Consider the following 14,649-nt stretch of genomic DNA (forward strand, 5'->3'; position numbering starts at 1 on the left):
GCTCCGTAAGCCGGGCCCTGTGCCCCGCGCGCCCACACTCACAGTTCTGCACGGGCGCGCGTAGGGCTCTGTCGGAGGCTGGAGCATCTCCAGTCCTGGCAGTCCTACATTTTTAAACCTTGTCCTACATTTTCTCCGGTTTGGAGGTCCTCAGGGATGGCAACCCTATCTTAGATAGATGTGATTATTGTTAGTGCAGAGGAAATAGCTGCATTGTAAATGGAGTGATCAACTGATCACAACAGAGATATCACAATCTTCATGTAGCATGTTAAAATGCATCCAAGACAAGCCACAATTTTATCAACGACTTGTTTTGATTGTGACAAAAAGATGTTGAAATCATTTCTTGAACCAAGTTATTAGAAATGTTGGTTTTGTCATCAGTGACCTGGATTGGGTCAGTCCTTTGGTTCACATGAACCTTTAATGTTAACTTGTCAATCTGAATCAGAATTGATCTGTTAGTAGTTGTGGTGGAAAACAAACACTATTGGTTTTAGTGCAATCCAGTTTATATTGTGGAGTAGAGATTGTTGGTCCTATTTTTTTATTTATTCATTTTGCTTATTGGGAGTAACAAAAGCATTAACATCACCCTAAGCTGGCATCAACCTTTACTTGGAACTTCACCAGGGCCCAAATCAGACAATCCTTCTTGATTGGCAGCAACAACCACCATTCAAAGGGGTTTGAACTTATTTGGTATATGTCAGAACAGGAGATTTATCTGTGCCATCTATTTTTGAAATAGCTAAAGGAACCACTCTAGGCTATTCATGTTCATGAAAACTATTAACTGAAGCAGATCAGGCACAGGACATAATGCATCTATGCAGACTATATTTCCTATTGCAGGACATATTGTATATTGCATGCTGCAGGACATGTTGCATATAGGGAGAACATGTTTCCCATTGCAGGACATAATGCATCTATGCAGACTATATTTCCCATTGCAGGGCATATTGCATCTATGCAGACTATATTTCCCATTGCAGATGGAGGCCCTGCTGCATGAGGCCCATTGCGCCTGTGCAGCCTATCTGCAGAGGCTATTGCACCTCCTCCTCCTCCTCCTTTGCTGCTCCTCCTCCGGGGCAGGATCGGCCCAAGAGCTCCTCCTCCTCCTCCTCTTGTTGTTCTCCTTCCTTCCTTCCTTGTGGCTGAGTCTGTCTGCGGAGGGCCATGGCCGAGGAGGAGGCTCCGGGTCTGGCGGCGGAGGAGGGTACCTCCTCGGCCTCTTCCTCCTTCGGGGTCCAGCTGCTGCTGGAGCTGCTGAGCTCCCCGCTGAACCTGAGCCTTCTGGGCCTCTGCCTCTTCCTGCTCTACCAGATCTTGCGAAGCGGGGACCGAGGAGGAGGAGGCCGGGGCTCCGAGGAGGACGAGGAGCCGCCCCCGCCGCCCAAGCTCAAGCGCCGGGACTTCACTCTCCAGCAGCTGCGGCCCTTCGACGGACGCCAGGAGCACCGCATCCTGATGGCCATCAACGGCAAGGTCTTCGACGTCTCCCGCGGAAGGAAGTTCTACGGACCAGGTCTGACCCACCTCTCGGGACTACAACTCCCAGCAGCCCCAGACACTAGGCTTAGGGCCCAGCAGCCCCAGGCGTTTGGAAGAACGACAAGCCCCAGCATCCCAATTATGTTAGGAGGGCCAGTCCCAGCATCTCCAGTCATTCTCAGAACCACAAACTCCAGCATCCCCCAGCTATTTTTAGATGGACAGGTTCCAGCATCATCGGTCATTTTAGGAGGACAAATCCCAGCATCCACAGCCATTTAAGGATGATATGTCCCAGCATCCCCAGTTATTTTAGGAGAGCAAGTCCCAGCATCCCCAATTATTTTAGGATGACATGTCCCAGCATCCCCCAGCAGGCAGGGGAGGAGGGGAGGCGACCTTTGGTCTCCAGAGTCCTGGCTCCGCAAAGCACTCCTGCAGAGCCCTACAACTGCAAACACGAAGCCCTCCAGGGGCTTGTTTCAGGACAACAACTCCCAGCATCCCCCATCCCACAGGGCAGGAAGCAATGAAACCAGAGTCCTAGTCCAACGCTGCAAGCCACAGCTGACACAGAGCCCTACAAATGCAAATACAATGGCTTTGTTAGGACAACAAATCCCAGCATCCCCCAGCCTGGCAGTACCTACAAATGCCAAGCCCTCCCAGCGCCTAAAACGGGCCATTGGGGAAGTCTTAGTGTTTGCAGGGCTCTGCATTAAAGCCAGTCGTGCTTTGCAGCCTTGGACTGTGACTCTGGAAACTCAGCCATGAAACCTTGCCCTTGGGCAAGTCACACTCTCTCAGCCTCAGGGGACAGCAATGGCAAGCCTCCTCTGGACAACGACAGCAGTGCAGAAACAGTGCAGTGTAATACCACTTTCCCTGCTGCTGCTCAATGCTGTGAAATCCTGGGATGCGTAGTTTGCCGGGGCATCAGAGCTCTCTGATAGAGAAGGCTCACTAGTTCCCCAAACTGCCCATCCCAGGGTTGCATAATATTGAGCCATGGAAGTCCAAGCGGTGCCAAATGGCTTTAGTCCGGACAGTGGCAAAAAGGTGATATTGTATGTACACAGCGGCAACTTTTTCACCAATGAGCCCTTTTTAGCCTTGTTCCCCGGGACTTTTGTGGCCTTTGTTTCCCATAAGAAGCCTTTACAACGCCCCTGTAAGGTAGCCCCCTTGAATCAATTAGGAACTTGCTTTGATGGGGCAGCCCTTTCCAGAGGCATTGGATAACAACTCCATCATTCCTAGTCAGCTGCTCTGCTTGCTTTGTGGCTGGTGGGAGTTGTAGTCTTATGTATCTGAAAGGTTATCTTTGCCGGGGAAGTTTCTGCATTGAATTCAGTGGGGCTTAACTTCTGTGTCCAGTGGCAGGCTTCAATGATTTCAAGAAAATCAGAGATCAACACAAAGGCGCCTGGCGCTAAAATGGATCTAATCCTCTTTTAAAATAGTCCAAGTTGGCAACCATCCCTACAATCTTGTGGCAAGGAATTCCAAAGTTTAACTGGGGATTGCACCATCAGCTGTCTGTTTCCCAACTACTGGCATTGAGCAATGTACTAACTTGAAAGTGAGGTCAAATTTGAACTCGGCATCTTGGCAGGTCGCATGATCCAGCATTAGCCCCACAGATTTCCGTAGGTGCCAAGTGTAGCATACTAACTTTGGGAAGACTTTCTTCCCAAGGAAGTGTGCATTGGATCAACGCCTGCACAAAAAGACTGCACTATGTTTTATGAATCCCAAACCGTCCACAGCTCTTAATTCATTTGTTAGTTTTCACCACTTAGAATCTGGAAAGTTGACCTTTCCATTTTCCATTGGCACCCTGGTTCTGAACAGAACTACTGTATACGGTTATGTATTCAGCTGACACTCTTACAAGGCGTAGTAAAGGTTGTTCCATTTGCATTTGCCTGCAATGTCGACTGACTCCTGGCCCAGTTGCTCACAAAAGATTAATAATTGGCATTCTGCAATTCTCAGCAATGTTTACAAAGAGGCATGTCAGGCTTTGCAGGTATTTCTGGTGCAAGATTTTGAAGGCGTAGTAACACTTAGCCTGGACTTGGCCATTGGTTGCTTTCACTGCATGGTTTATATGGGTCAAAGTGTCTCTTTTCAAGCTGCTTGGCCTTTGTTTGTCTGTACAAATCATGTACAAATGTTTTGTGTGGCGCCAAGTTGTAGAAGTTTTTAAATCACGTTCTCTGATATGTTTGTTGTATATACTGACTTGTGGCAAGCCTAAGGCAAATGTCTCATGGGGTTTTCTTAGAAGGTTTCGTTCAGAGGTTTGCCATTGCCTTCCCCTGAGGCTGTGACTTGCTCTTCTAGAACATGGCCACATAGCGCGAAAAACCCACACAAAAACTATGCCACCCAGTAGGTTTGCATGGCAAACCTGGGCAAGTGAACCCTGTTCTCCAGGATCATCATCCAACACTCAAACCACTGCCATACTATGAAGGCCCGCATGGTGTAATGGTTTGGGCCAGGGTCCAAATCCTGGTTCAGCCATCGAAACCCACTGGGTGACATACTGTAGCTTTTGGTGGGTTTTGGGGGCTATGTGGCCGTGTTCTGGAAGAGTTTGTTCCTAACGTTTCGTCAGCATCTGTGGCTGGCATCTTCACTGGATAACCTTGGGCAAGTCACACTCTCTCAGCCTCCGAGGATGGCAAGTGGCTAATCACGGTTTACTTTTTGGAATTTACCTATTTATTTCTTTTGAATAAGAAAATCACAAAATTTTGTTGTGTTTTTTCCAGAAGGAGAGAGGAACAGAAAGTCCCAGATCTCATTGCTCCAACCCCCTTCATGCCTAACCAGCCAGGCTTGTTCTGGAAATGGATTATACCTTAGGCACCAAAGAAGGAAGGGAGTAGCCTAGCTTGCCTTTGTCTGTGGCTCAACCTTTCCCAGGAACCAGATTGCTCTGAGCTTTGCTTTGCATGCAATCTGTGTGGGAGGAGAGCGTTGTTGCACATTACACAAGGCCTCAATATTGCTCCTTGCAATCTTTCCACCTCCCTCTTTCCCTTCAGTGCTGGACGAGCTCAAAGGCCAAGAGGCCGGCAAGCTTGTTTATGGTTCCCAGAATAACCAGATCCCTTCATGTGTAGCAAAAGAGCTTCCTTTGCACAGCCTTGTTCATCCCCATTAACATTTATTATGATCAACACATCCAATACACAGCCTTGTTGGTGATACTGCTTTATTTTTAATCTCTGCAAGAGAAAAACAGGGGTACCGTATTTTCCGGTGTATAAGACGACTGGGCGTATAAGACGACCCCCAACTTTTCCAGTTAAAATACTGTATAGAGTTTAGGATATACTTGCCGTATAAGACCACCCCCCTCTTCCAATGCACACCAAATAAAAATTTAAAAAACATCACTACATTTACCCCAACTCGTTCTCTAATCTTGGCTTGCTTGCTTGCTTGCCAGCTTGCTTATCTCTCTCTCTCTCTCTCTCTCTCGCATCTATCTGTCTGTCTGTCTGTCTGTCTATCTATCTATCTATCTATCTATCCATCTATTTCTCTCTCTCTATCTATCTATCTCTCTATCTCCCCCCCCTCTCTCCCACCCTCTCTCGATTTCTCTCTCTCATAATCTACTATCTATCTATCTATCTATCGCTTTCTCTCTCATCTATCTACGAGCCAGCTATCTATTTCTCTCTCTCGCGTTCGCTATCCTCACTCTCTCCCTCACCCTCCTCCCCCCTGCGTGTCTCTCCCTCCCTCTCTTATCTCTCTCCGCTCTCTCCCCTCCCGCCCTCCCGCCATCCTCTACTCTGTATTTCTCTCTATTTCTCTCTATCTAATCTATCAAGCTATCTATCTCTAATCCTACTATTCTCTCCCCTCTCTATTTCTCTCTCCTATTCTCGTCTCCTTCATCTATCTATCTAGCTAGCTCTATCTATCTACTATCTCTCTCTCTCTCTCCTCTCTCTCTCTATATATATATATAGATAAAGATATATCATCTATCTATCTACGTAGCCTCTCTCTCTCATCGATCGATCTATCTATCTATCCTATCTATTCTATCTTCTATCTATCTACTATCGTATCTACTACTTATCCTTTCCTCTCTCTCTCTCTCCCCCCACACCCCCTTCCTCCCTCTCTCTCTCGCTCTCTCGCCTCTCCGCTTCTATCTATCTATTTTTGTCTCTTCTCTCTAGAGATATATATATATCTAGCTATCGATCTATCTATCTATCTATCCTATCTATTTCTACTATCTACTTCATCTCTATCAATATCTCTAATCTATTCTCCCCCCCTTTCCCTCTCTCTATCTCTTCTTCTCTCTATCTTCTATCTATCTAGCTATCTATTCTTCTCTATCTATCTCTCTATCATCTATTCTTACTCCATTCTCATCTATCTATTTCTCTCTCTCTATCTTTCTCTTCTTCCCTTCCTCCCTCCCATCCCTCCCCCATCCCTCCTCCTCTCTCATTCTCCTCTCTCTCCCTCCTCCTCCTCGTCGCCGCGTCCGTCTCTCATCGCTCCTCCTCTCTCCCTGTCTCTCCCGCTCTCCTTCCTCCTCTCTGCTCTCTCTCTCTCCTCCTTCTCTCATCTATCCCTATCTACTCTATATCTATCTATCTATTCTATCTATCTATCTATCTAATCTACTTCTTCTCTCTCTCTCTCTTCTCTCATCTCCATATATATTATTATTATATCTATAATAATCTCTCCTATCTACTTTTCTCTCTTCTCTCTCCTCATCCTACTTATCTCTATTCTTCTATATCTATTTCTCTATCTATCTATTACTCTCTTATCTATCTAACATCTTCTATCTTCCAATCTCTCCTCTCTCCTCTTCTGTCTATCTCCCTCTCTCTATCTCCCTCCCTCCCTCTCTCTCTCCCCCTATTCTCTTTTCTCTCTCTCATCTATCTATCTTTATATCTATATATTATCTCTTACCTATCTTCTATCTAATCTATCTACTATATCTATCTATCTACTAAACACTATCTAATCTATTTTCCTCTCCCTCCCCCCCTCCTCCCTATCTAGCTCCCTCTCTCTCTCCTCTATTATTTCTTCTCTCCTCTCTCTCTCCTCTCTCTCTCTCTCTCATGTTTTATTTTTATTTACCCCAGGCCTTTTGTGAGGCCTTCAAAAGCCGGCCTTGCATGCAGGCAGTGCCCTGGCCTACATAGGCCAAGTTAGGGGCCGGATGCCCACAAACGCTGGCTTCAAAAAGGCTCCAGAGGCCTGAAAGCCGGCAGGTAGGCGCGTGCTGGCTTTTCAAGCTCCGGAGGGCTTTGGAAGCCACAGCCAGGAGGCCCTTCGCGCCGGCTTCCAAAGTCCTCCGGAGGGCGTCCTCCGGAGGCCTTTGGAAGCCAGCAGCCAGGGAAGCCCCCTCGCGCCGGCTTCCAAGTCCTCCGGAGGGCGTCCTCCGGAGGCTTGGAAGCCAGCAGCCAGGGAAGCCCCCGCGCGCGGCTTCCAAGTCCTCGGAGGGCGTCCTCCGGAGACCTTGGAAGCCACAGCCAGGGAAGCCCCTCGCGCCGGCTTCCAAAGTCCTCCGGAGGGCGTCCTCCGGAGGCCTTTGGAAGCCAGCAGCCAGGGAAGCCCCCTCCGCGCCGGCTTCCAAAGTCCTCCGGAGGCGTCCTCCGGAGGCCTTTGGAAGCCAGCAGCCAGGAAGCCCCCTCGCGCCGGCTTCCAAGTCCTCGGAGGGCGTCCTCCGGAGACCTTTGGAAGCCAGCAGCCAGGGAAGCCCCCTCGCGCCGGCTTCCAAAGTCCCGGAGGGCGTCTCCGGAGGCCTTGGAAGCCAGCAGCCAGGGAAGCCCCCTCGCGCCGGCTTCCAAAGTCCCTCCGGAGGGCGTCCTCCGGAGCCTTTGGAAGCCAGCACCAGGGAAGCCCCCTCGCGCCGGCTTCCAAGTCCTCCGGAGGGCGTCCCTCCGGAGGGCGTCCTCCGGAGGCCTTTGGAAGCCAGCAGCCAGGGAAGCCCCCTCGCGCCGGCTTCCAAGTCCTCCGGAGGGCGTCCCTCCGGAGACCTTTGGAGCCAGCAGCCAGGGAAGCCCCCTCGCCCGGCTTCCAAAGTCCTCCGGAGGGCCGTCCTCCGGAGGCCTTTGGAAGCCAGCAAGCCAGGGAAGCCCCCTCGCGCCCGGCTTCCAAAGTCCTCCGGAGGGCGTCCTCTCCTGGAGGCTTTGGAAGCCAGCAGCCAGGGAAGCCCCCTCGCGCCGGCTTCCAAGTCCTTCCGGAGGCGTCCTCCGGAGGGCGTCCTCCGGAGGCCTTTGAAGCCAGCAGCCAGGGAAGCCCCCTCGCGCCGGCTTCCAAAGTCCTCCGGAGGGCGTCCTCCGGGAGGCCTTTGGACCAGCACCAGGGAAGCCCCCTCGCGCCGGCTTCCAAAGTCCTCCGTATGGCGTCCTCCGGAGGGCGTCCTCCGGAGGCCTTTGGAAGCAGCAGCCAGGGAAGCCCCCCGCGCGCCGGCTTCCAAGTCCTCCGGAGCGTCCTCCGGAGGCCTTTGAAGCCAGCACAGGAGGGCCCCTTCGCGCCGCTTCCAAAGTCGTCCGGGAGCTTTGGAAGCTGGCAGGACAACCAGGTAAGTGCTCTTACCGCGTACAAAGCGCCCCCCAACTTTTTGACCCCGTTTTAGAGGGTCAGAAAGTAGTCTTATAGGCCAGAAAATACGTACCTTTAGTTACTATATATAGTCATGTATAAGTTTAGAAATTTTTGTCAAAATAATTGACCCCCAAAAACTGAGATCGACTTATCTGTAGGTCAATGTACTGTGGCTTCTCCATATCCATAGATTTTTTTAACCCATGGATTCAAGCATCTGCGGATTAAAAATATTCCAAGAAATTATATAAATTCCAAAAAGCAACCTTATTTTGCATTTTTATATAAGAGATACCATTTACTTCACCGTCGTATTTAATGGGACTTGAGCATCCATGCATTTTTGGTGTCCATGGAGATTTCTGATACCAAACACCAGCCAAATACCAAAAGGCAATAGTGTAATCTCTCCTGGAAGCAAAGCCCTCCCCACTAAAACCTATCCAGATTTTAGTGTGAGCACAGTTAGATGCAGGAATTTTGTAGGTTCTTTGGCATTATATCTATTGTTCCCATCCTTTAGCTCCTTTGTGACATGCCTCTAAATTTTAACCCTCAACTTAGGCCATGGGTCATATCAAAATCCATAATTTAGGCTCCAAAACCCAGCCTCGACTTAATACATGAGCTCAACCTCTAGCTCTCATGTATATATTTAGATGTGTTTCTAGACATTAAATATAAATTGGATACCAGAGGAAGAAATAGCATGTAAAGAATAAGGATAGGTTCCTGTGTGTTGTGCTTCAAGGTCGTTTCTGAACACTTATGCCACCCAAAGTGAACCTATCGTGGGTTTTTCTGGCAAGATTTGTTTCAGAGGAGGTTTGCCATTGCCATCCTCAGAGGCTGGGAGTGTGTGACTTACCCAAGGTCACCAGTGGGTTCATGACCGAGCCAGCACATTCGAACACCTGGTTCCAGAGAAGTAATCCAACATTCAAACACAACAAAATGACAAATCCCAGGATTCTGTAAGATTGCATCAGGGGCTAAGGTAGTGTCAAACTGCATTATTTCTACAATATTAAATAAACTCAGGATCAGTTAGTTTTTCAGCTGAATGGATATTTGTCAGCTTTCCTGGCCAAATATGCTGCATTAGCCTAAAAAAGCTTTCAGGTTCTTTTGACCTATATTTTATCATTCCTCTTCCCTAAGTTCCTGAGATGTTTCTGTCTGTCAAACTCTGAGTGTACATAACTCTTTTCTGAAGTTATACTTAATAGTCCTTGCATCGTTTTGTATAGTCCTCCTTTTCACATCGCCTCCTCTCTTTCCTTCCTTCCTCTTTTTGCTTTGCCTGGTGCTGCTACACAGAGTCCTCTCTTTTCTCCTCTTTCCCCCATGCTTCATATTCCTGTTTTTGAAAGTCTTTTAGTAACTCATACTGAAATGTTTTATCTTGCGTAAGCACTTCAATCATTTATCATCCTAAAAATTCCAATGTATTTTTAAAAAATGTTTCTAGCTCTCATAACCTTATCAGGGAAATGGTTTCCTAAATAACAGGGCAGAGTTTTTGGGAGAAAGAGTGTTTGCTTTTATACGAATTCAAAGTATTTCCAAATTCCTGGCCTCAACAACTATTAATGAGAGAGAGAGATGTGGTGAAAGAAGTTACTCATTGACTTAGTAGAGAGTAAAGTCCTTAGAGATTTGCCTGCCAGATTGCATACATAGGGAATGGAAATGAAACTCAAATGAATGTGTTTTTAAAACTTTCCTAGAAAAGTGTGCCTAAGAATCAGTCAGAGGACTTTGCACCTGATACACTGAGAAGCATGTAACATCATATACAGAATGCATAGGTCTTTGAGAAGAAAATTGTCTCTAAAATATTACTTTAAAGACTACTGTATCCTTAGCCCCAATATAACATGGAAGGGCATGTGTATTGTCCATGACCTTTTTTTAAAAAAAAAGATGTGCAACATCAGTGTCTGATATCTAACTGTTCTTCTGTGAAGATGGCCCTTATGGGATATTTGCTGGAAGAGATGCCTCCAGAGGCCTTGCTACCTTCTGCCTGGATAAAGAAGCTTGAAGGATGAATATGATGACCTTTCTGATCTTGACGCACCCAAGAGAGACGCTGAATGACTGGGAGCAGCAGTTCACATGTAAGCATTTCAAACTCTAGCATTGCCCAATTCTCATCCTATATGATCTTTGCCAATTGACAAGATCACACTGTTGTAATTTAAAGCTGTGTTTCAGGGACTGAATTTGCTCCTGTTTGTGTTGTGTATGTATGTATGTATATATACACACACACACACACCAGGAGCAAATTCAGTCCCTGAAACACAGTTCTTAGATTACAACTCTGTGATCTTGTCAGTTTTATATACAGTGGTACCTCGGATACGAAATACCCAGGTTACGAAATTTTCGGGATACGAAAAAATCCCATTGGAAATCATTGTTCCGGGTTACGAATGTTTTTTCGGGTTACGAAGAAAATTTTGGTGCTTTTTTCGGCTTTTTTGCACGAAACGCGGCTTTTTCCCCATTAGCGCCTATGCAATTCGGCTTACGAAGGCTTTTCGGGTTTACGAAAGCGGCCGCGGAACGAATTACTTTCGTAACCCGAGGCACCACTGTATACAGTATTTATAGTTGGCCACAATACAGTCAGCCCTCCATATCCGCAGATTCCTTATCCAGAAATTATACCATCCGCAGTTTGAAAGTATTAAAAAAATATAAATTCCAAAAGGTTAATCTTGATTTTGCTGTTTTATATAAGGAACACCTTTTTACTATGCCATTGTATTGAATGGGACTTGAGCATCCATGGATTTTGTCATCCTGGAATCAAACCACAGCAGATACCAAGGGCCCTCTGTACAAGCTACGTTTAGCCCCTCTTAGTACTGATAAAATAGTGTGACTAATGCATCCAAAGCATAGTTGCAGGCATATTTACTAAGAATTACATCTGTTTACAGTATTCAGTAGAACTATTCTTCATTGTGAATTTTAACCACAAGCTGTAAGAGCTTCTCTTATACAAGCCTTTTTGAAATCTGACACAGGTATTCACAGGGAAATACTTCTTGGCTGACGGACAAATTTTTCTTGTTGTGAAATCTAAACAGAACTAGTTTCTCTTGGCTTCAAGTATTGGGGTTAAGCATGTTCTAATGATACTCTTAACATTAACAATGTGCTGATACCACAAACCTTGTGCCTATTTAGTAATAATGTGTTTCCCCCCCACTTTACATTCAGTTAAATACCACTATGTAGGCAAACTGTTGAAGGATGGAGAAGAGCCCACAGTATATTCCGATGAAGAAGAAACAAAAGATGCTAAAGATCGCAAGAATGATTAGCCAACACGGGGAAGAACAGTCTGGAGATTGATGGTTTGTTTTAGTTTTAAAATAAATTAAAGGACATTTTCTTTGTCACATTCCAGTTCGACTGTACCAGTTTGAACCTCAGCCCTATTTTTAGGAATGGTACAACTTGCTGTCAATTAAACACATTTTAATCAGTATTCTCAAGTGAACCTTGTCAATCAGTGCTGAAGTTTCTTAAATCAAAGCGGTGTGATCCAATTGGCATTGCATCGGGAACACCAAAACTGCAATTCTCTGGCAGAGAGAGATGAAGTCTCCCAGGCGCTGATGCTATGGAATTTCAAATTTCTTGAGGGAGTTTCACAAAGAGTATGCACTTATGTTCCACTGAAGATGCCCTGCTGTGATGGTTAGTAGCCACCAAACAGCAGGTATGTAACTGGGTTCGGTTTGTGCCCCAAACATACAAACAGCACACATACATAGTATTCAGGGTGAACAGATGGTGAGCAAACAGCTTTCTTGCATTTTCTTTGCCTATAATTTCCATTCCATAATAACATTGTTGTTGTTTTTTTTAAATGACCTGTGTACCAACATTTTCCATCATAACCCATGGTACTCATGGGAATTACGCCTCTTGCAAGTAACTGCTTTTGGAATCTGCATGGTTTATGTTGAATCACATCATTGTAAATAGTTTGATGAAGGGACTACATGGTTAAAACTGAAGCATAATTTTTAAAGCCGGTTTTATATAGACATTAGAATCCAACTTTACAAAAAGAAAGTGAACATTAGTTTCAAATAACTTTCTGCTTAAAAAAAAGTTGATTATCTTGCTGTTGTTCAGAGAGGTTTAATTTAAGCAGCCTGCTTCATTTACCTTTAGCAAAGGTCTTCAGTGCTGATTATATAAATGGATAATCACGGATAAGTTGAAACAGCCAAAACACCCAATCTGTGTGTACTTTGAAGTCCCAGTGAGTTCAGTGCTCTTAAATACTTGGCTCAAGTATCGGTTGGTTTCCAGCCAATTTGATAATGCCAGCCCTTACAACACTCTCTCCCAACCTGGCACCCTCCGAATATGTTGGCATAAAAGACCCACAACCCTCAGACAACATGGTCATGCTACCCGAGAAAATGGAAAGCAAAGTCCAGCACATCCAGAAGGTGCTAAATTGCAGAAAGCTGATAGTTTCTAGGCTACTAGTTCCTCTAAAGCTGCAGAAATTATCCAGTTTGACACTGCTTTAACTGCCATGGTTCATTGTTATGGGATCCCAGGATTTGTAGTTTGTTGTGCCATCAGAGCTGTCTGACAAAGAAGGTGCAATGTTTCACAGAACTACTGTTTCCAGAAATCCATAGCATTGAGCCATAGCAGTTAAAGTGGTGTCAAACTGGATTATGTCTGTAGTGTGGATTCAGCCTTAGAGGAGATGTGGGAATGCAGTTTTGGGCTTGTTGATAGTCTAAAACCTGATGTACATGAGAACAAAAAAGAGTGATGGGAAACATGCAGCCCTCCAGACGTAGTTGGACTGCAGCCCCTAGTAGCCCTAGTTAGCATAGCCAATGGTGATGTTGCCATTCCACATCTGGAGAGCCCTGCGCCCAATCCCTCCTTAGAAGGAATATAATACGGCGATTGTACTAAATCAAGGCTAAAGCCCTTATACGGCGTTGCATTAAAATTGCCCAGATCAAATAGGATCAGTATGGATGGGCTTTTTGAGTCTTCCCAATATAGTCTTTACACTTGATCTTAGCCAAAAGGCCGAGAAGTCTTTAACAAACAGCATAGCAAGCCTAGAGAAAAAATGGAGCCAAAAGCTGGTGTCAAACTAATTTAGGCAGGAGAAAGTGTATGGGACTTGTTTGATATGGGGAACCAGTTATACAGAACCTGCTATGCTGGGGTCTGTTGTTTATGCATGGTTCAAAACCCAGGCTGTGGAGCCTAAATTGTTCTTAAGAACAATTAGTTCCTCAGAAGCTCAGCAATGTACCAGTTCCAAGAAATGTTAATGGAGACTTACATTACAAAATGGCTCATTCAGCATTACACACAATACAGCTGTTGGCTGTGCTTTGGGCACAGACAGTGCACCATGTGAACACATGGTCTGCTCTAAAAGCCTTTGCATCGTGCAAGGAACAAATGAACTTGGAGAGGGTTCTTGCAAAATATATATAGCATGATTAAATAAGCATTGGTTTAGGGAATCCAAACAATAGAGGTAGAAGCATTAGGTTTATTTTTATTTTTGGAGATTGTTTCTGCTCTTTTTCCCCATCTTTTACATTCTTTACCCAAAGCAATAAGAACTGTATTGCAAATGGAGTTGAGGATCTGTTTCCTGCTCTCACCTCTTCAATGTAAGATTTTGTTATATAAATTTTTGCTTATTGGTAATCACTAGGCCTTAAAGACAGGTAGTTGGCTGAAGAGTTTTGACCTACCTCTGGGAAGTTTTAAGCTACTTGTTAGTAAGCTAAGTATTCTTCTGTGTTGCTGTAGCTTTCCATTGTTGAGAAGAAAAAGTAACTGTTGCAAACTTAGCTTTGGATGTCATTTCACTTCAAGAATAAGAAGTGTGTATTTGGTTTGTTCTTAAAAAAATAAAATCTTCCTAGAAATGTGGCACTTGTTTTGTTTGTCCTAACACTAAATGCAGTATTTAATATTCTGTCACTGTGACATCCACACTGCAGAACTAATCCAGGTTGACTTTAACTGCCATATCTGAATGCTATGGGATTCTGGGAATTGTAGTTTGCTGTGGCACCAGAGTTTGCTGGCAGAGAAGGCTAAATGTCTTCCAAAACCACAATTCCCAGAAGTTCATATCATTGAATCATGGCAGTTAAAGTGGTGTAAGCCTGAATTAGTTCTGCAGTGTGGATGCCACCAATGATAATGGAGTATCTCACAGGTTTTCCTTCTTTACCACAATGTTGAAATAAGTATTTATGATTATGAATTCATTGCTCATTTCAGTCTTTTATTGGAGGAATTTTGCAAACAGAAGGCTGAAAGGAGATCACAGGTTGTTAGCCCAGGGCCCCAGGCTTACCCATGGAATAAACATGCCAATGGAGAGGAAAAGGTGAAACATAAACCTTCTCTTTACTTTGGAATTCTTTCCTCATATAGTGCAACTCCAAGTATCTGTAGACTATTGTCTATCAGTCCACAGTTTCCAAG

The 14,649-nt window shown here is 45.3% G+C and overlaps 1 protein-coding gene across 1 annotated transcript; it reads left to right on the forward strand.

Moving 5' to 3' along the window:
- Positions 1-1,137: 1,137 nt before the first annotated feature.
- On the forward strand, positions 1,138-14,085 carry PGRMC1 (progesterone receptor membrane component 1). Its single transcript, XM_042478418.1, is given in 5 exon segments — positions 1,138-1,537; positions 10,095-10,163; positions 10,166-10,205; positions 10,207-10,247; positions 11,362-14,085. Coding segments are annotated over 5 exon segments (603 nt in total). The 5' UTR covers positions 1,138-1,188; the 3' UTR covers positions 11,466-14,085.
- The last annotated feature ends 564 nt before the right edge of the window (positions 14,086-14,649 follow it).

Source organism: Sceloporus undulatus, chromosome 7, assembly GCF_019175285.1.
Source record: "Sceloporus undulatus isolate JIND9_A2432 ecotype Alabama chromosome 7, SceUnd_v1.1, whole genome shotgun sequence".
NCBI classification, from domain to species: Eukaryota; Metazoa; Chordata; class Lepidosauria; order Squamata; family Phrynosomatidae; genus Sceloporus; species Sceloporus undulatus.